We start from the raw sequence: 22,274 nt of genomic DNA, 5'->3' as shown, positions 1-22,274 counted from the left end.
TTAGCTCAGTGATCAACAGTAATCCACATCAAAAGCCCACGGGAGTTCAGCACAGTTACTGCCAATCAAAAAGATGGTCAGCTACGCTCTCTGGATAGCAGACTTTTATTACTGTACAATTTGTGGAAACAAGGTAAGAGTTGGCGTCTTTTTATCCCCAAGACGAAGAACGGGGATAGAAGCAAATCAGGCGCCCACAACCCCCGGCCCTAGCCTTCGTTCCCGCCCTCTCTCCGTGCCGCCATTTCGGCGGGAACGCCCCCTCGCAGCGGGCAGCGCTACGCAGGCTCTAGGCTTCGGTGGCGGCTGTGCGCATGCGTTAGGTTCTCGCGCACGCTCGGAGCCCGCTTGGGCTCTCGCTCCGCTCCGTACGTTTCGTAGCAACTGAACGCAGTGCATTTTAGGGGTCCGCGTCTTCACCCAGTCACATGGACAGCGTTGCTGGGCCGGGCGGCCTGCGCAGCGCTCGGAGCTGGGGGAGCGGGGCGGTCGCCGGCAATTCGCGGTGACGCCCGGAGCCCTCGCGGCGCGGCCGAGGAGCGGCCGCCGAAAGGAGCGGTTCTGCTCTGGGGCGCAGCGACGCGGCGGGCGGACCCCAGGCCGGTACGGGGCTGTGCTGGGACGGGAGAGCGTCCTCCTGGAGGGGGGTTACCTGCTGAAGCGCCTCCTAACAACACGTTTGGCACGTTTAGTGTTTCGAGGAAGAATGATGCAGAACGTGCACCTAGCTCCTGAGGAAGACGAGGATGATCTTTACTCTGGCTACAACGATTATAATCCCACTTTTGACACAGAGGTAAAAATGTTTGCTCTTGCCTGCTTTTCCTACAGAGAATCAGTTTTTGAGTACGAAATAAAAACACACGAGTGTGGTAATGTACAGGGATGCTTTGAAGTGAAACGTTCTGCATTTTGCAATACATACAAAGCTTCACCAGGGTCTCTTTAAATAATATTTTCTGATCGTCTATCTGTTCCAACAAAATGATTTTGCGCATCTCATAACAAGTCTAACATGACGTAAAGATTAGGAAATCCTAATTATCTGAAGACTGTATTGGCATTCATTGTGGTGTTTCTCAGTGTGCAGGAGCAAGTTTCCTGATATTTAGTGATCGATGGGTCATCTATCTCTTAATGTGCTGGGGCTGAAGGGAACAAGAATGCGGTTCCCCATTCTGCAGGTCCCTGCCCAACTTGCAGAGCATCTGGAGTAGCAAAGTAACCCTACAGACCAGTTAGTGAAACCTTCTGATGTACTGGAATTGGAGCAATAGGAAGGAGTGAGGGGTCTCATTTGGTCCAAATCCCACAAAGTCACAAAGCTTTTTTGCTATCCTGCATGAAATCGCTATACCAGAGTCCATGGAAACTTCAGTGTGACCTCAGATAGATATCTTTATGCGTATGCGTGGCAGACATTGATGTCAGTTAAAATTCAGAAATAGTGCTAATAATAAGGAGAGAAATCATGTTATATTTCATCAGTTAATCTCTGCATCTTCAGTGTTACCTTTTGTTTTTTTTCAAGGAATAATTGATTTTTACACTTCTTATTCTAAAATACCCAGCGAGATAGACCAGCTGCAGTCATTACTTATTGTCAGTAAGACCTGTCATTCAGTTTTAGTATTTTTGGAGGAAGAATAACTTTTTACCTATCAGTAGTCATAGTGTTCTGGGATTGTGGTTTTGGATGTTGTGACTTAAAGTTTTATTTTATTTTATTCTTTACAGGATTTAGAAAATGATACAGCTTTTCAACAGGCAGCAAGAACAAGTCATGGTAGAAGACCCCCTGTAAGTAATTTATAAAAATATAGCATAAAATGGTTTGGTTAAAGACTATCCAGTTCCATCCCCACCCTGCAGTGTGCAGGGGCGACTTCCTCTAGACCAGGCTGCCTAAATCCCCATTGCACCTGGTCTTGAGTGCTTCCAGGGTCCACCCATAAAATCTATGCCTCTCTGTTTTAGAAACAAGAATGTTGTGCCAGACAGCGTCTAATACTTTGCACAAGTCTAGGTAGATTACATCAGTTGTTCTTCCCTTATCTGTAAATGCCTAACATAGAAGGCCACCAGATTTGTTAGACATGATTTGCCCTTAGTGAAGCCATATCTCCTGTCACCAGTCACCTCTCTGTTTTCCATGTTCCTTAGCCAAGTTTCGAGGGAGATCTGCTCTGTGTTCTTGCCAGGCACGGAAGTGAGACTGAGTGGACTGCAGTTGCTCGAGTCTTTCTTTATTCCCTTCTAAAGCCCTTTGTTCCCTTTTCCAGACACTGGAAACTTTATCAGATCACCACAACGTTTAAAATATGATTGAGAGTGGCTTAGCAAGTTAATCTAGCAGTTCCTTTAAGATCTGATGCATCTCATGGGCTTGAGTGCATTCAGGTTCCTTGGATGGTTTTGATCTTCTACAGCGAGCAGTTCTTTGTTCTCCCAGTTCCTGCTGTTGGGTTCTGTGAATGTTACAGTAGAGGAGAAGTTCTCTAGAGTCCTATCCCTAATTTTAGCCCCATACTCAGCAGAAGATTGCATCTCTTATTTTTTTGTCCGCTAATAGCATGTATGTACAATTTTCAGTTGTTTGTATGAAAACTAAGTAAAAAGTTAGTGGAGTATCAATTCTGTTAAACTCTGGAGTTAAGCTGGAGGACAAAGCAAACAAGGAATTTTTATTATTTGCCACAATAATCTGTTTCTACAACAGTATGCCTTTCTATAACAATTGAAACAACATTTCTAAGAATTCACTATATAAAATGACTAATAATTAACTCATGCAGTTGTTTGCTGCAATTTTTTTTTTTATTATTTTTTTTTTATTTTTCCCACTCAGGTGACAGCCAAAATTCCTGGTACAGCAACTTCAAGACCTATAGATACTGCATTTGGGGTAGGTGTTTGTTTATTATTTAACAAAATTGAAGTATTTACCAAAAAATTACCCACAAATTAAGTTTACCATTTAATCCCAAACTTGGACTGTGCTAACAAGGTTCTTTTGAGTGCAGCTAAATAAAATAATCCTGTCTCAAAGCAGAGCTAGTAGGCTCCAGCCAGAAGTGGATTGGTTGTCCACAGGACCACCATAGAACTGGAAATCTCCGGAGCATTGTCCCATGTATGGTACTGCCTGCTTCACTCTGCAGATTCACTTCTGCACCACAATCCTCACTGTGTAAACAGAGAGGGGAAAGAAAGGAAAAAGAACTGATATATGTGGTGGATAGTGGGTAAAATGGTGTAACATAGGCTTTGTGGGTGGAAATTAGGGGAATGATTTTTCATGGCCTGAAGCCTTTTGGTTTTGTGTATTTGTATTGCATGTGTAGCAACCTTCAGCATTTACTACTACTTCATATGTTTATTACTTTACACTTCTAACAGCAGTACAGAAGGACAGTATGTGGCTAATGGAAAAGATACCCACTGACAGTTGCAAAGTGTATCTATCTTTATTGTAAAATGATCTGTGTGAACGTGTGGCTTCAAATTACTCACCAAGATTCAGAGTTAAGCGCAAAAAAACCTTTCACTGCTTACAGTGGAAATGATGGTTGAAGGATGTCCAGAATGTCATAACATAGATAAAACAGACAAGTTACAGTTCCTAATCTTGTATCAGCTGTATTCAGAACTTTACTGCAGAATCTTACATAAATTACTTGTTTGAGACTTAAGAATGCAGGAATTGTAATGATTAAATGTCATTTCAATAATTTAATAATGGAAAGTACTGCTATCTTGCTTTCATACAGTTTGCATTTTTTAAAGGTTTGGCAGAAATATCCAAATATATAAAAAGAGTATTGTAAATTTGTGCTAACTGAAGCGTTTCACATCTTCAGGTCTACCAGGCTCAAGTATATTGCACATAATAATATAAATGGGAATTTTGCTAAGATTGAGTTTAATCATCTCTTAAAACTTAATGTAAGGGAAACTATCTATGCAGAGCCTTTATAGGCTTCTAATGCTCTTTGAATGCCAGTTTCAAACAAGTTACTTATTTTTATAGTCAAAGGCGACTTTAAATTCATCTATGGGAAGACCAATGACAGGAGCAGTGCAGGTAAAAGTTTTAATATTTACATTTTATGCTGACTCAGAACAGTGGTATTTTCTGCTAAGTGTTTAGGTTCTATGCAAATATTCTTGTTTCAAATAACCATTAAATATAAATGATGGCACTTTTTAAGTTTTTCCTTTTTTGAAAGCGTCTTATGGCAAGTGTAATGTTTTGGATAAGCATGTTATTTGAGCACGTGGTTGGAGACAGCATCACCATAATTGTTCTTAACACTTCCTGACATGCAAATTAATAATTTTTTTTTGAAGTAGGAAGAAAGGTGAATTCTGTTTTTCATTTTTCTTACACATTTATACTCTAATAAGAAACTACTGCAACATACCAAGTATTTTCCACACCATCCTTAAACTTACTGACTTAGTGATAGGAGAGAGAGTTGCCACTGTTTATTCCCTTGCACCAGTCCTGGTGGGATATAGGAGATATCTGGAAGTGTTGGGAATGGAGCTGCTCTCTAAGGGAAGGCAGCCAAGATCCCAAGAGGAAATCATCTGTTGAGCACTGCGGGAGCATCACCAGCCAGGCACCACCCAACAGTATCTGAGCAAGCCAAGTAGGGTCCACATAGAAATGGTGCCTAACCTAAAGTCCAGAAAATCAGGCAATGCCATGGTGATGAGGCAGGTCAACTAAAACAGTTTAAAAATACTCAGTTTACTGAGGCGTTAACAATTGATTTTTGCGCTTAAATGTTTCTTAGTGTGTAACTGTTGCCTGTGCTGCCCATGATATGTTTTTTAATCTTTCTTCCTTTTTATTTAAGGATGGGGTTGCTCGGCCAATGACAGCGGTGCAAGCTGCAGGTTACACTAAGGCAGCTATGAGAGGTACAGTTTGTAGAAATGGCATGCTATCAGAGGAAGATGTTATCTTACAGTGTTCAGTACTCTGAAATTTTCAGTACTCTCAATTTTGCAGGTTCTTTATTTGATCCTCTTGGCCAAGCAAGAGGTCCTGCTCCACCTCTGGAAATGAAAAATCCAGACAGGTTGGTTCAGTTTTGCTCTTGATTTCAAAGCATTAAGAGTACAAAGAGCAGCTGACAGCAGAGCTTAGAAACATACATGCAGTTATGAAACCTTGAGAGGCCAAACTTAACTTGGTGGAATAGAGCCACAGACATTTACCTGCATGGTCACCTGACTCTCTGGAGTAGTTGTACTGACTTGAAGGAAAGTCTGCTTTCAGAGATTTCTGGTTCCAACTGTAGCTAGCAGCTTGGATGTGGCTGTTGCCACATGAATGCTGTGATACTGAATAGGATTGCAGAGTGTTATAAAAGTGTATCACAGGCAAGGGGCACCGTGATTTGTGCAGCTCAGAGAGAGTCTGCTTGCTCTTTCTCCCTGTTCACTGTCTGGCCTTAACATTTGAGTTAGAACTGAAGTTGTGAAAGTTTTGCAGTCTGCTGTGAGTATTGATGAGCTTTTTGCAACATTTGTATTCCTTAAATGCATTTAGGAGTAGGGAATCCTACTGAAATGTTGGTTGTTTAAATGAAAAGAATAAATACAGACAAATAAGAACTTTAAAGCAAAATACTTTAAAGTTATATATGCAGATGAAATTTCAATTAATTGCTTTTAATACAATATTTTATTTCACTAGATGTTAATTTGAAAGTTTCACCAGTGCATCTGTTTGTACTGTCATTATTTCAGATCAACAACTTGTGTGTGGGATATTTGCACGTCTGTCCCTTTTTCATAAGAGAATTTATGTTTTCTTAGGCCTCTGTGTGTGCAAATGTAATATCTTTGGAGGTTCTTTGGGCATAGTTTCACATTATATTGTCTGATGGAAAAACCAGTTAGTAGTGAAGTATCATCTTGTTTTACTGAGAATACGCTGCCTTAAAGCTTAAGTATTTGCCAATGTATTACTAATGGTAGTCAATCCTTTTCTTGTGTTTATTTTAGCTCAGAAGAGAAGATTAGGCAGTTAGAAAAAAAAGTGAATGAACTGGTTGAAGAAAGTTGCATTGCCAACAGCTGTGGAGACTTGAAATTGGTATTTATTCTGGATTTGTTTTTTCATTTGGTATTATTTGAAACACCAATAATGAGAAGTCTAGTAAAGCAGTTTGTGGAAGTACAATTAGAGCAGAAGATGAATAAAGTACCTTTCTGAACTGCTTTATACCATTTAATGGTCTGTGCTTTACTACAGCTCAGGAAAATGACACTCTTTGATGTACACAATGCTTTATTTGTGAATCAACTCATTCCTGAGCTTAGGTCAGCAAACTTACTGTTACAGTTTTGGCCCAGGCCATTTTCCAAAACAGGTCCTAGGTATAGTTGAAGATTGCTATGGACCTTTTTCCAGGAGGCAGTTTGAATGCATTTGCCCTGTTGCAGGTGCAACGTGTCTTTGCAGTTGTTAGAGGCTAAGTAACAACTCATTTTATTTACATTTTTTATGGATATAGTTAGTGAGTTTAAGCTATTTGGGCAAGTCAGCATTTTTAATAACTGTTGTACTTTTGTCTGACATAAAGGAATGTTTTCTATCCATAATCTAATTCACACCGTTTTGAATCTCTCTCTTTTGTCAAGGAAGATGATCACTTAATCTTACCTCAGCTGTCTGAATGTGTGGGCTGTCGTAGGTACAGTTTGGACAGAAACATACAGCCCTGCTCTTTGTTTAGAATTATAGGATAACTGAGGCTTGCAGGGACCTCTGGAGGTCACCTGGTCCAACTTGTGCTCAAACAGGGACACCCAGAGCAGGGTTGTGTCGAGGCGGCTTTGGAAGATCTCTGAGGAGGAGACTCCACTGCCTCTGGGCAGTTGGTGCTGGTGCTCCATCACTCACACAGCACAGAAGTGCTTCCTGGTATTCAGGGGGAGCCTTCTGTATTCCAGTTTGTGCCTATTGCCTCTTGTCTGGGCACTGGGCGCCACTCAGCTGCAGAGCCTCCATCCTTTTGGCATCCTCCCTTCAGGTATTTTTGGGCATTGATGGGATCCTCCCCTGAGCCTCCTCCAGACTGAACAGTCCCAGTTCTATCAGCCTCTTCTTATAGAGAGATGCTTCAGTTCCTTAATCATTTTTGTCACCCTTAATTTGTATGCAGTTTCTATAATTCATGCAAGTAGAATCACATTTCTATGCTTGTGATTATGGCACGTTTTATATATGTGTGTGTATATACGTATTGTGTAACTACTGTAAAAGTATTGCAACTAAGCTGACTTAAATAACTATGTCTGCTTATTGGTAGTTAACACACTTCTATGGGTCATAGTGCTACTTTTCAAGAATTGTGTACACTTGTGTGCCTAAAGAAAAGAGACATGAGTATATTATTTTCATACTTGTTTTGAATGTGTTTTTGTGGTCTTCTATTAGGAAGATTTGAGGCATCACTAAATTTCAGTTTTTAATTTAAGGCTCTGGAAAAAGCAAAAGAAGCTGGAAGAAAGGAAAGAGTATTAGTGAGGCAACGTGAACAAACTGCTACTTCAGAAAGCATCAACTTAGATCTCACTTACTCAGTAAGTACTTAGAAGTCTTCAATGACTAAAGTGTGTTGGTAGCTAATGATGTTTCATTATTGCTGTGTGCATGCTGTAATCAGAGAATCACCTAAGGTGGAAAAGGCCTTCAAGATAATGAAATCCACCTATCAACCTGACCTATAGAGTCCTAATGCTAAAACATGTCCTGTGGTGCCACATCCACACATTGTTAAATACCTCCAGAGATGAGGAATCCATCACATAGTCAGTATAAATTGAAGGCCACCCAGGGATGTTCCAGCTACCTATCACATCAAAAAAGCACATATCAAAATGTAGGAAACGTAAGCTCCATACTTCAAAAATAAGTATGTAGGAAATGTGTGAATACAAAGGAGAAGAAAACAGGAGAATCAAACATTGCCCTTATCTTGAACCTTTAAGTATCAGGGAACACATTATGACAAAAAATATATTAGTATCTTAACTTGCGATAGAGAAAGTGGTAAATGCAACAAGTTAGGCAGATTTAGTTGCGTATTTCACAGAGAAATTTCCAGTGAAGCTGAGATAAATGCTGGGGATGTTTTACCTGACTCCAACTGAACTTCTTTTTTTGAAATAGAAGTTCAAAAAATTTTCTTCATAAACTGTGCAAGACCATTTTCCACACGTTGGGAGTCATAAATTATACCGTTTCTGAGTATTATCTTAAAGAACAAAGGAGCATTAAAGATGGGAAGTTAAAATTGGCAAAAGCCATGTTTCTTAGGTAAAATTTATCTGAAAGTATCTACTATGAGTTCAAATGTATTACAGTTTTGAGATAAGAACATTCTTTTCCCATACCTATAATTTTTTTTTGGTGTCTAGGTTCTTTTCAATCTGGCCAGTCAGTATGCTGCTAATGAAATGTATGCTGAAGCACTGAACACTTACCAAGTTATAGTGAAGAATAAGATGTTCAACAATGGAGGTAGGTTATGTACCAAAATGAATAAAATTTGGTAGTCAAGCATTCCAAATCAGGACCTCATCTGTATGTGTTGACTCAAAGAGACCTCAGCTCTCACATCTGCCAGGATGAGTGGTGGATGCTCATACTGTTTGGCTTGGTACAATTTAGTGTGGTTAACACTCTTTCAGCTCATGCAGTCTTTTCTTTCCATAACAGAGCACAAAGTCAAATACACCATTTGCTCACGGAACATACTATGTTGTCTACTCTGATATTAATTTTTTTTTTTTCCTCTTTTGACTCAGCTTGCTCTTTCTGAAATCTTCCTTCAGCGTTTTGCACATCTTTGAGACTCCTACAGATTCCACCACCTCTTTCTCTGAGGTGCTTATTTACAGCTGCCTTCCTGGAGCACACCATCATGAATGTCTAGTTCATCCCTCAGCCCACAATCAAAAATGAGAGATACGTCTTACATTGATAGTCTTTTTTTAGGTTTTGCTGTTATTTTATCTCCTTGGTCGGAGTTACCTGGAAGCTGTTCCTTTAAAGGAACGCCTTTAAAGGATGATTGTAACGGACTCATTTTAGTAAAAAAAAAAAGTTGTTCTAATCTCCCTTTCAACTAGTTTTAAAAGCTGCTGTAATTATGCTTTAAAAGATTATAACTCATTGCCTTCTTGTGACAGGTAGACTGAAGGTCAATATGGGAAATATATATTTAAAACAACGGAACTATTCCAAAGCTATCAAGTTCTACCGCATGGCTCTAGACCAGATTCCTAGTGTCCACAAAGAGATGAGGTGAGCTTGTACTGTTCAGCACGGTTTTGAAATGAAAATTTTGAGTACAGCATGATAGTTTATAAAAGTGTAACCTAACTCTGATTTCTTTGCTTAGGATTAAAATAATGCAAAATATTGGAGTTGCATTTATTAAAACTGGCCAGTACATGGATGCCATTTCTTCATTTGAACATATTATGAGCTTGTCCCCAAACTTGAAGGCAGGCTTCAACCTGATTGTATGTTACTTTGCTATTGGAGACAGTGAACAAATGAAAAAAGCATTCCAAAAACTGATTGCAGTTCCCTTGGAAGTGGATTATGATGACAAATACGTTTCTGCAAATGTAAGTTAGAACAAAATAAATGCTGTATTTATATGTATAAATCAGGAGGAAGAGGGAGAGATGTTGAATGCTTCGACTATAACAAATATGTAAATTGATGTGTATGTGCATATGTAACATTTTTTTACTGGGATGAATTTAGCATGGCAGCACCACTCAGAAATGCAAAAGATGTTGAGAATGTTTGAATATTTTTTTCCTCAAAAGATACAGTCTGTATAAAATTGCCTGAAAGATTTTTGTCGAAGTTCATCTGGGCTGACTTAGACTCACTCATTGCTTTGCATCCTTTGTTTATTTAACATTTTGCTGAATCATAAGTTGAAACAAGAGGAGCAAATAAATGAGTTAGTGTGAGTTATATAAATGCTAATAAAACTGGTTATACTGTTGTCTTCTTAACAAAGGGAAGGTTTAAGTGAAGTGTAGAGATTCTTATTTTAGCTAGTATAGAATTTGTTGGAAACTGAACTTCCTTTTTAGCATGAAACCAACTGTTCATTATATAAAGAAAGGAAAAATAATGAATAGGTTTAGGGTCCTTTTAAAAGGATTGTTTACAGAAAGATTAAGACAAACACTTTATATACTCTTAGCAATCTCTTTTTTTAATTCACATAGCTTCTTTTTCAGTCCTAAAGATCAAAGATCTTTGCAACTCAACTGTAGTTGTTGCTTTGTAGCACCTACCATAAGCAAATAACATTTACTATGTGAAACTGTATATTTTATATTATATCATTATTATTATTATTGATACGTGATTATATTATTATATGTATTTTATTACTATTGATACACATTTAGATACAATTTCTTATGTTTCTTTTACATGTATATTTTTATTATATAGTTGATACAGTTTCTCATATTGGGAATTATGTAGCAATAGGGACCACTGAACATTTGCAGAGGCTTTGTAACATCACTGGTTGGAAGAAAAGCTCTGGATTCTGAATGTTCTTTGTAAGGATAAGTTAGTATAGTTTTAATGGTCATTCCAAGTTTGCTGTTTTGCTATGAAGTAGTCAGAGGAAAAATTGATGAAATCTTGTTCTGTTCTTCATTTTGTTTGAATCTTCGATCTATCTCTAGCAAATCAGCAAGGAGTGGCTAGCACCTCACCTCTGTATGTTTCTGTCAGAACTAAGAGGAATGTACACATGTGAGAGAAACTGCAAAACAGTTGTGTGAACTGTTGTAATGACAAGGTGCTGCACTTTGTCCATCTGCTGCGTCCCACTGCCTTTCAGCAAACGCTGAAGCATGTTCTTATTTTCAAACGTGGGGTTCTCACTGGTATTTGGATGCAGGCTTCTCAGTCAGCCTTCCACTCTGATGCACGGGACACTGAGTGCACCTGTCAGCAGCCGTAGTGTGAGCCATGAGCCACGTGCCTGAGCACTGAAACGGGATGAAAGTAGCTGTGGTCAAACTTGAGGTTTTGTAATTAGCATTAGGACTACTTTAAATTGAATTCAGCTTTTAAAGTGCGGAAAGTAAATAACACCATAGGTTATGTAATCTGCATATATTTATGTTTACAGTCAGGTTAAAATGCATGTGTACTGGCATAACTATTTACAGTTGTTTTGTCCCCATCCAGGATGATCCACATACAAATCTATTGATTGAAGCCATCAAAAACGACAGTTTAAGACAAATAGAACGTGAGAGGTAATAGTGGAGTCTGTTCCTTCTTGACTGTAATGCTGTAGGTTTTTGTTCCTGAAAGTATTAAAAATAAGCCATCTACCTCTTATGTGGTGGGTTGCACTGCTTAAAGCTTGCAGCTTCAGGTTGTTGTTTTGTTGTTTGTTTGTTAATGAAACTAGAGTGTGCAGGGAAAGGAAAACATTAAAAACGGAGAGCACTGTCAAGATACAAGGCAGCAGTAGTAGCAGCAGGGGGCTGGTTAGATTGAATTGTCAGACTGTCTCCTGAGTGCAGGAAAGGGCAAGAACAAGGTTTGGTTATTTCTTGCATACGTGATTTTGAAATTGTGACATGTTTGTGTGTTTGTTTTAAAGTTGGTTAGTGTTCATTTGTTTTACCTTAGGAAGTCCCTGGCAGAGGATTATATCATGACAGCTGCTAAACTGATAGCACCAGTAATTGAGACATCCTTTGCTGTGGGCTATGACTGGTAAGAGTTCAGCAAGGCTTCTTTCTGTCTAACCTGTGTGCCAGTCTGGTGTTGGTTATGAAACATGAGTTGGTTATGAATCTGGAGAGTGCAGTTTGCTGCACATCTCAAGGGTAGGGTCCAGGCTGTATTCAGTTTGACTCTGTAAGGCACTGGAGAAAAAAACAGAGCATATTCTGTGTTTAAAAAAGAATTTTGTTGCAGCAGTGAAACTTGGCGATGAAATAAGTTTTAATCTGCTGTACGTGAGCACAAAGGAAGCTTTGTAAAATTCAGTTGAATTTGAAAATTTCAGAACTTACTAAAAGTCTCAGCAGATATGATGTCCATGTACACACAGAACACAATGGAAATGGATCTTTAAGTTGGAAGACAACATAATGAACATAGTTATCTACATATTACTAGAAATGTTTATTTGCATTTCATTTGTAAATTTATACTTATATGTATGTATATGTGAAATTTTTTTTATTTACAGCTTAGCTTTTGCTTTCTGGTGTATTTGTTACATCAGAGGTCTATTTTTTTTTAAAGAAAAAAAAAAAAGACAATTTCAATTAGGACAGCATAAAAATTATTAGTAGGAATGATGATCTCCAGAGATCTCTTCCAGCCCCTGTTACTCTGTGAAATAAGTTTGATGGGAAAAGGAAACTTTCCTTCCTTTGTCTTTTGTTGGCCAATTAGGAGTATTTACAAACACTGAAGGTCCTATAATTCTAGTTCATTAATTAACTTACACTAAGATGAAATAATCTCTTACACTAAAGACGTGCTTTGTCTGCCAGAGCCCACAAGGTGGTGTCTGATGATTTAATATCATATGATTCAGTCATTTCCCTGCTTCTGCCTTCTGACTTATCAGAACAGTATGTACTGTGAACATTATTTTGTTGCTTTGCAACTTGGCATGTGCTTAGTAAGGCCGATTTGTTTGCTCTGTAGCTTGTGTTTGTTTTCTTTTTTTCCTCATTTAAGAAATCTTAATAAATTCATTTATTTCAGTTTGTCAGATGCTCAGTTTCCTTCATGCATTCCACAGAATACTTTTCATTAAGTAGAATGTGGTATGAAAGACCACAGTTCTGGGTAACTAAAGAACTCAGCAGTGAGATGTGTGGAATTGTTGGGTGGGTGTCAGGACAGATTCTCTTCCCCCTTCAAGGCTAAGGTATTGAAGTCCTGTAAAGAAGTTGTAGATCTTAGCTTAACCAGCATTTTGAGCTTGTTTTCCCAGATACTAGTTTGAGTGCTCTGAGTACTACATGTACTTCTCACCAAGTGAATGTTCTTTACAAAAATAAAGTAGGGATGAATATTCTTTGAATTTCTTAGCTTCTTATATAGAGTTCTCAACATAATCTTGGCATTCCAGAAAGCAATCAGTATTGCAGCATTCACTCAGTGTTGGAAAATGACATGATATTTAGGCAACTGATTGAAGAAAGCAGAGGCAGTGTTATTGAGGTAGATGATGGAAACAAAATGTGTTTTAAAATGTTTTTAATGGAAATGCTGTTTGCCTTTGTAAAAAAAGGAATAGCTAAGAACCCCATTGGGAAAAGGAATTGACAGCAAGAGTCTGTACCTTGAAGTGGCATTTGCAAAGATACATTTTGTACATCGGATTTCTTTCTGTTGCAGGTGTGTTGAAGCAGTAAAAGCTTCCCACTACGTAGAGTTAGCCAATGACCTGGAGATAAATAAAGCCACTACTTATTTGAGACAAAGGGATTTTAACCAGGTATAGTAACTTCTCACATCGTTTCTTTTTAATATAGTATTGTCAGAGACATCTTATGTGGTCGCAACACATTTTTCAGCAACAGTAGGAATAATTTAGGCAAGCACCATGATTATACTGATGCTGCTCATTAAGGTAATTTAATACTAGAGAGAGAACAGTTAATCTCAATGAAATTTCTACTGTAGAAGTTGCAATGAATGCAGTTCACTTCAAAATTAAGACACCTGACTTTTGTTATCTTTCCTGGCTGTCCAAGTCATGATTACAATTAATGCAGATGGAGTCAGTGCAGTCAGTGGAACCTTAAGGGCAGTTTCTGCTGATGAACTTTGTGCTGAACTGATCTCATGGCAAAAACTGTTACCATGTTACCAAAAATACTGTTAATATGTACAGTATAATTTTAGCTACAGCTTTCCTTTACCTGCATGTAAATTGCCACTGAAGGTGTGTATAGATTTATATCACAGCTTCCAAGGTTCAAGCTTTTGTTATTGTCTAATGGCATTTTTTGTAGGAAGTTTTAAGTCAAATGCACTTCTTGCTTTTAATCAACTTTCTTATAGATTTCAGGGCAATGGATAAGAGCACGTTTTCATCATCTCTTTGCCTATGAAAGAGGTTCATTTTGAAATGATAGCAGTTTAAAAACCTTCATCCGAACAACAGGAAGCTCAGATCGGATTTGCTCAATTTCCTTTTACCACGCTTTGTAGGTTGTTTTTTATAGTTAGTGACAGGAATCATTGCTAAAGGAGAGTATAGCAGTCCAAGTTAGCATGAGTTGCAGGGAATATGAGAGATCATATAGAGCAGAATTCTAGCTGAATCTCAATACTTCTGTCACGGTCTAAGATCTTTCAGCTTCCCATCACCTGGAAGGATACACGCAAGGCCATGTGCTTAAGTTCACCTTCCTTTCTCTGTATTTGAGCTCTTCTGGTTTCTGGAGTTCTTCCTCTCCTCCCTGTCTCCTCCCCTGCACGTTTGTTTCTCAGTGCTCAATGTGTGCTTTCTCAATGCTGTGGTGTTTGCTTCAGTGGGAATTAAGTAGTTTCTGAATTGCTTCTAGGCACTGGAGACTTTAAAAATGTTTGAAAAAAAGGATAGCAGAGTAAAGAGTGCAGCTGCAACAAACCTTTCGTTCCTTTATTATTTGGTAAGTGTGTGCTTCAACAAAACCACTTCAGAACCAAACCTGATGCAGCGATTTCTGTATCTTTGTAGCAATTTTTGTGTTTATTTAAACCTGCACAAACAGCAGGAAACTGCATGTTAGAAGAACACTACTGGAACATATTCCTCTGGCTATAGTTTGGGGCATGTCCCTTGTCTGCTGCTGCTGGGTGGAACAGTGAGGTTGATGTCCAGGTCACGGAAGTATACCTAAAGTATGATCTGTGCTGAAGTTCACCACCTGCATTTAAAGCCTGTCTCCTGCAGCCCCTGTCTGAACTTCGGGGACGTGTGCAGTATGTAGATTAGTCAGATATGTTTGTGTATGGAATTTGTAGGGTTTGAGGGTTTATTTTTGTCTTTAGTTTTTAAACAAGCATTCATTGTTGCAGCAGTGAAAACTTCCAGACTGAATGGAAGGGAATGGCAGGACAGGTCTCAAGTGCTAATTTCTCTGAAATTTTAGAGAGATTATTAAAATACATAAGGAATATTTTCAGATTGAAGAGTCTATAATTTTTTTCATCCTTAATCTTTTTAAATTCTATTGTAGTAACCATGAGAAGCCAGAACTGCAAGAAAACTGAGAAATGACTAATACAGTGTTGGTTTTGTTCATATAGGAGAATGAATTGGCACAAGCAACAAACTATGCAGATTTAGCTGTCAGTTCTGATAGGTACAACCCAGCAGCACTAACTAACAAAGGAAATACTGTTTTTGCAAATGAAGACTACGAAAAAGCAGCTGAGTTTTATAAAGAGGCTCTCAGGAATGATTGCTCTTGCACTGAAGCACTTTATAACCTTGGTAAGCCAAACGTGGTTTTGTGATTGAGTTTTTGCCTAAAGGTAATACCAGTGTTTCTGAGAATCTGGCTTTTACAGTTTTCTTGTGTATAAATGCATAGTAATTGTTACTACTTTATTCAGTAGTTTATGTTGTAGTAGAATATGATCTTCCTATCTCTTCTACAAAAAATAAATCATTAACTCATCTGCAGTTACCAGTTGGTGTTGATAAGTTGCTTTGTATATAACAATTGATGGAAATATTCCTATCTACCAAAATCTGCTAAGTTTAGCAGTATTAAACCATTACCATCATTCTGCTCTGGGAGCCATTCCTTTTCCTCATTCATCTTGTTCTAAAAGTGAGATGAGTTATGTTCTTGGTCTTTGATTATCTTCGTGTTTCTTGCCTTTATCACCTAATATCGTAACAGCAGGAAAGAATTAATTAAAGAACAATAAGGATGATTTAAGTAGTAGAGATCATTGGTGTCAAGGCAGTTACTCTGCTGTTGGCTTTCATGTCCCTATTTTATTTTTCTTGGTTCTTCTCTTAATTAATGTACTGAATCCACCTTTTTCTCATTGCACTTACAATGTAACCTTTTTTATTTTTATTTTTTAGGTTTAACATACAAGAAGTTAAACAGAACAGATGAAGCTTTGGATTGTTTCCTGAAACTCCATGCAATACTTGGAAATAGTGCCCAGGTCCTTCACCAAATAGCAGACATGTATCCTTTTCTGTGTTATGATAAGGGATGATGGTTTTGGTAAACTCATTTCAGCTGAAATATGTGTTTAAACCATGTCAGGAAGACTAAGAAATTTACTGTAGCGTCCATTATAATTAGGACGATTATGCATAGATTGATTCTCTGATATTTATTAAAATAGGGACGGAATTTAAAACCTTCTTTGACATTTCCAGTGAAGCAAGTGGGGAAATATGTTAATGCTACTCCTGTTGCATTAATCAGTGTGTCAGGGAATAGCTAAACATTCACGGTCAGTATTAAAGTATGTCCTGGATTGTTTAAAATGCTGCTGATTTTATTTTGATAATAATGTCATAGATGTAAGCATAGTTGAGTAAAACCTTAGAGAAAAAAATAATAGGTGTAATGAAAGGAATTGTCTCCCAGCGCTGCAAAAGCAGAAACAGATTGAAAAGCCAAGCATAGAGTGCGTTATGTTTTGGCTTCGCACATCACCAGGGGTATTCTATAGTACAGAATTGTTTAACAATGTTTCTGAGAATGTGCAAACCATAATAAAACTGTCCCTAAAGCAGAACAGATTCCAGTTGCTGCACTCCACTTTTAAGAATGAAAGTAATAGATGAGACAGTAAGCGACTTCCAAAAATGCCAAAGGATTACGGTTTGTATTTCTTGTCTAGCCCATGTGCAAAAGCATACACTACAATTGGATCAGATGGAGAATTTCTGTGCTCCACAGATATGTGAAATAGTTTTCCAACAGTGATTGCAGGCTTCTTGCATGAAGGACGGGATTCAGCAAAAACTTTAACATTGTGTTTGGAAGTAGCTGTAGCTCAGACTACTGCAGATGGGAGCTGCTGTGTGGCTGAGGAGAGGAGAGCGTGCTGTAGGCCTAGTGAAAATCAAAGAATGAAACATTTCCTATGCTGTCCTTCTTAAACATACAGCAGAAGATTTCTTGGTAGGCAAAAGTCTGTTCTTAAGGATAGCACTTTTGCTTAATTAATTACTTAAGGACGAGTATTACAAAATATAAACTCAAGTGTCAAGGTTAGAAATAGATGAGAAATGATTCTCACACTTCAATCTTATTAAAAAAATAAGTGAAATTATTGGCTGACATAAAAGACAATTAAGCCCAATTTTTTTTTTTAAAGGTGAAAGAGCAGCTGAAGCCTCTGAACTATTTTTTTTTTTTTTGGCAAAAGATACTTGCTGATGATAAAGAAAATATCAGAGAATCATATAATGGCTTAGGTTGGAGGGGACCTTAAAGATCATCCAGTTCCAACCCCCCTGCTATGGGCAGGGTTGGCAGCCACTAGGTCAGGCTGCCCAGGGCCCCATCCAACCTGGTCTTGAATGCTTCCAGAGGTGGGACATCCACAAACTCTCTGGGAAATCTATTTCAGCATCTCATCCCCCTCTGAGTTAAAAATTTTTATACCTAATATCTAATGTAAGTCTCCTGTCTTTTAGTTGATAGTCATTGCCCCTCGTCCTGTCACTGTCAGAAAGTGTAAAAAGGCAGTCCCCCTATTGCTTGTAATTTCCCTTCCATTACTGGAAAGCTGTGATGAGATCATTGCAGAGCCTTCTTCAAGCTGAATGAGCCCAGCTTTGTCAGCCTGTCTTCACAGGAGAGGGGCTCCAGCCCTTTGATCATCTTTGAGGCCCTCCTCTGAAGCCACTTCAGCTGCTCCCTTCTGCTGGGGGCCCCAGAGCTGGGCACAGTACTCCTGGTGGGGCCTCACAAGGGCAGAGCAGAAGGCGATAATCCCCTCCCTCTCCCTGCTCTCTTCTCATGTAGCCCAGGATGCTGTTGACCTTTTGTGCTGTGTGCTCACGCTGCTGGCTCATGCCCAGCTTTTCATCCATCAGGACTCCTAAAGTCCTTCTCCACAGGGCTGCTCTCAAGGAGTTATTCTCCCAGCCTGTATTTGTATCTGGGATTGCCTTGACCCAAGTGCAGTACCTTGCACTTGGCCTTGTTAAACATCATTAGATTACTTTTCATGCATGTCCAGGTCCCTCTGGATGACTTCCCTTCCCTGGTATTGTGTCAACTGCACCACTCAGCTTGGTGTCATCATAAAGAAATTATTAAAAGTCTGTGTTTAAAACAAACAAACAAACAAAAAACCTCTATCAATACGCATCCACACTGCAGTGACTAGTATATTTGTCTAGTATATGGATTATATTGTGTAAATTAGTTGGAAATCTGAGTAAATTAAAAAATCATTGCTGCTGTTCCTTAACTGAAGAAAACTCAGCTATGAAATCATGGAAGATCCCAATCAAGCCATAGAGTGGCTCATGCAGTTGATCAGTGTAGTACCAACTGACCCACATGTACTTTCAAAACTAGGGAAATTATATGACAATGAAGGTGATAAATCCCAAGCCTTTCATTATTACTATGAGGTATTTGCTTTATGTTACTTTCTTATAATTAAAGACACAGAAAACTATGGCAGTATTTTCAAGTTAACAACTGATTCGATTCATTTAAACTGTTCAAAATGTCATCCAAAAGAAGAAAGAATGACCTTTGTCAGGGGTGGGGATTGCAGGTAGTTGACAAAATCTAATTTTTGTAGTCAGGTCCCAGGGAAACACTTAGTCTGTGTTTCCTCCTGGTATAGGACCTCCAACTTTTCTTTGTCAAGCTCTTTATTTACATTGGACCCTAACAGTTTCAATTTAAAACTCAATCTGACACTCAAGATTAAAAGTGGATACAATAAATGTGATTTTAAAGGTGCTTAACTTCACAGCATTAGTTGGAAGGTATACCTGTGTGATGGATATGGAGATAAACCTATGTGTCTGTGTTTGATTGCTATGCATTAAGTATGCACAGTTGCCTAAAATTAGACATCCTCTCTCCTTTCAAACTGGCTGTGATTTCTAGAGATCCTTTGGTTTCAGAAATGGGAATAAGACAAGAAGCCACTTTGCAGTCCAACAGTTCTTTTTATGTACGTGTAAAGTGAGGATGACCAGCATTGCAATTCTGAGTACTGGTGGAGTTGTGCATGATTATAATTTTGGTGCCTGTTTCAATGGAGATTTCTAAGAATCTGCTTTACACACATATGCATTTCTTGGAAAAGAATGCTTTTAGGTTAGTTTTCTATCAGACTGATTTGAATGTGAAATTCTATTAGGTAGTATTGTTTAACATTTTAGATAATGTGTTCACACACAGACCTGATCTAAGTAAACAACTTAGCTGTTGCAGGCTGTATAAATAGCACTTCAAGTAAGGTTGGATGGAAAATGTGACAGACTTATCTCAGGTAACTTCTAAAATGCATTCTGTAATTAGAAAACTTGGCATGCTGTTTTTTTTTTTTTTTTTTTTTCCTCCTCAGGATTGCTTAGCATAGTACACTGCTTCCATTCACATATAACATATTTTTGGCATCTGGGGAATTAAACACTTGAGTCAGATATTCCAGAAGTAACATAAAGATGTTGTTTATCACTATTTATCACTGTTTCTTTCACCTTTTCAATTTTGTCAGTCGTACCGTTATTTCCCTTCAAACATTGAGGTCATTGAATGGCTTGGAGCCTATTGCATCGACACCCAGTTTTGTGAAAAAGCCATTGAGTACTTTGAGAGAGCAGCACTTATCCTGTAAGTAATTTTTATCTTGTATCTATTTAAAAATTTTGCGATTAGACATCCATAATTATACTGAGATAATTTCAGTATTGTAAACAAGTATCAGAGCAAACTATTTTGGAACATCATCTAATTTTCCCCAAATTTCTGTTTGTTTGCATGGTGTTTTCGTTCTTTCTGTGTTATTTCAGTGTTAAGTAAGGGCCCAAGATGGTATTAGCTATTAGAACCTCCTTTCTCTATCCTCTGTCATTAAACACAGTGATGAAATAGGGAACACTTCTACTAAGTCACCAAGACTTCCTTCTCTGTGGCTTTATGTGAAATATTCCCTTTCTGTTTATCACACAGTGAGGAACTGATGGTTTAGATAAATGTATATTTAAATGTTCTTGCTGCATTTTCCCTTTTCATCTAAGTTCTACTCCCATAAGAAGAATGATATTACAAATAAGGTGCGTAAGTAAGCAGAAGCGTGCAATGCAGAATTAACAATGGATGGCAGATGTAAGTTGGCAGATCAAATTGATCTCGATATAGATATTTGAACTTACTGAAATTGTCCTTTAGCAGAATATGATGTACTTAAGAACGTGAGCCTGTAGGCTGTGCTTTGTATTCTAAGTCAGAAAAGTGAGCTTGTGAGACAAATGCATTACTCCTAAGTGAGATATCACATTAACTTATTCTAAATAATCAAATTAAGACCGTGTTCCTGATTTTAACTGTCAGTCTGACTTACAACTTGGAGAAATGGCATTGACAGCATGCAGATCCTCAGATGCAAAGACTGCTTTCTTCCATTCTGCACGAGGCTCCTTCTTTCCTCATGAAAATGTTTTCAAACTCTTATTTATGTAGGAAGCAATTAACATGATTCTATCGTCAATCCAGCTTTTCATTTAAAGTAATTAAACTCGATTGTATGTAGGGAAGAATATAAAAATATGCAATTATAGGTACAGTAAAATACTAAAGCATGCAACATTCTTCAATTCTGCCAGTTCAACCACTTGGTGCAGCAAACAAACTTGTGCAAATCACAAAGATAACATGAAGAGCAGTCAATGCTTCAGTAGTTGATACTTGTAAGGCATCATGTACCCTAGAAATGATGGAAAAAACTTAGTCAGAATACAGGAGCTTAGTCAAAATAAAGGACCTTATAAAGCAGTTTTGAATAACTGACATGAAATTCTTCATGGTTATCTATAATTATCATCTGTCTTTCATACAGAAATGGTTTTTCTGTGGGATTTTGCTGTTATTAATAACACAACACAGATACTTGGGTGTTTATTTGTTATTAAAATAATGTAGGTGTGTTAATTGATAAATATGAATGTTGGGATATAAATTGCTGAATAAGTATTGTTATTGATTGGAAATAAAATTACATCTAGTAACCTAGAGCCCTGAACACAAGAACATGACACACAAATATACTGTGTGTGAACTGACCTGGTTAGCTGCTTCCTAGGAAGAGACTATACTAGGGTGAAATGTTTAAGAGAAGTTTAGTAGTAGGTTTTTACAAATGCTGTGCAGAATATGTTGCCTATTTATTGTGTGCTTACAGTGTGCACAACTTTGTCTTTTTTATGTGCAGTCCTACGCAAGTGAAGTGGCAGCTGATGGTTGCCAGTTGCTATCGGAGAAGTGGTAAGTTCAGTAACATTTTTTGCAGTTAGTTGAAAAATTTTGTTTTGATTGATGTTTTGATTTATTATTTTTTTTCTTCTGATCTTTTCTGTCTCCTGTGAGTTCTCCTAAATTTTGTTTAAAATTTCAGTTACGTATTATTTTGTTATAAACTTTGTGTGTGTGCAATAAAGCGTGACTTCTCTTTTAAGTGTGAGAAGTATGCCTGTACTGACTTATGCATGAAACATTCCTTGTGCTCTTAGGTACTTAAAATAAAGATATAACAGCATAAATTATTTGCTCAAAGCTCTTTAATTATCATACCGTCAGATCTAACATAGTCATTAGATCTTGAAGTTGCTTAATTCCCATTTATTTTCAACAGTAGACGTAATTTTTTAGGTGTTTAAGTAGTATATGTGTTGCACAAACAGTCTTAATGTGCAGTTTCTTACTGGGAGTATTATATGTCAATAAGCAAAATGGAAAGTGCCTAATCTTTCTAGGTTCTTTCATCACAGAAGCTTACAAATGATACTCGCCTTTTTAGCTGTCCCATTTTGTCACTCTTCCTTCTGCTTTTTTAGAACTCTGCAGTACTGGATCTCTTAACAAATTTTCTCACTCTGGTTATTGAACTCAACAATGGAAAAAGGAACAGGACCTGGGAAAGGCGGTGAATTAATAGCAGTCAGTGCCACTGAAGGAGAGACAGATTAACTGCTTTCCCAGCAAAGAAAAACTGG

At 37.9% G+C, this 22,274-nt stretch overlaps 1 protein-coding gene across 5 annotated transcripts in view; it reads left to right on the top strand.

Annotated features, from left to right (window-relative positions):
• Positions 1-298: 298 nt before the first annotated feature.
• The window catches only part of IFT88 (intraflagellar transport 88), a 35,551-nt gene continuing 13,575 nt past the window's right edge, over positions 299-22,274 (top strand). Inside the window, exons 1-21 of one of the 5 annotated variants that reach the window (XM_085216197.1) lie at positions 301-603; positions 693-796; positions 1,738-1,800; positions 2,849-2,905; positions 4,031-4,084; positions 4,866-4,929; positions 5,021-5,090; positions 6,022-6,112; positions 7,501-7,605; positions 8,443-8,549; positions 9,221-9,331; positions 9,429-9,660; positions 11,267-11,337; positions 11,720-11,806; positions 13,454-13,553; positions 14,629-14,715; positions 15,356-15,542; positions 16,149-16,257; positions 18,524-18,674; positions 19,781-19,896; positions 21,494-21,546. In XM_085216197.1, coding sequence (XP_085072323.1) covers positions 707-796; positions 1,738-1,800; positions 2,849-2,905; positions 4,031-4,084; positions 4,866-4,929; positions 5,021-5,090; positions 6,022-6,112; positions 7,501-7,605; positions 8,443-8,549; positions 9,221-9,331; positions 9,429-9,660; positions 11,267-11,337; positions 11,720-11,806; positions 13,454-13,553; positions 14,629-14,715; positions 15,356-15,542; positions 16,149-16,257; positions 18,524-18,674; positions 19,781-19,896; positions 21,494-21,546 — 2,005 coding nt within the window. In that variant the 5' untranslated portion in view covers positions 301-603; positions 693-706. Of the gene's footprint in view, positions 797-1,737; positions 1,801-2,848; positions 2,906-4,030; positions 4,085-4,865; positions 4,930-5,020; positions 5,091-6,021; positions 6,113-7,500; positions 7,606-8,442; positions 8,550-9,220; positions 9,332-9,428; positions 9,661-11,266; positions 11,338-11,719; positions 11,807-13,453; positions 13,554-14,628; positions 14,716-15,355; positions 15,543-16,148; positions 16,258-18,523; positions 18,675-19,780; positions 19,897-21,493; positions 21,547-22,274 lie in introns of all 5 variants that reach the window. The other 4 variants (XM_085216198.1, XR_014881098.1, XM_085216200.1 and 1 more) reach the window with 4 other exon arrangements.

This window comes from Meleagris gallopavo, chromosome 1 (genome assembly GCF_905368555.1).
Source record: "Meleagris gallopavo chromosome 1, MGAL_WU_HG_1.1, whole genome shotgun sequence".
NCBI classification, from domain to species: Eukaryota; Metazoa; Chordata; class Aves; order Galliformes; family Phasianidae; genus Meleagris; species Meleagris gallopavo.
Note: the sequence above shows the minus strand (reverse complement) of the source record. Positions and strands in the feature narration are given on the sequence as shown.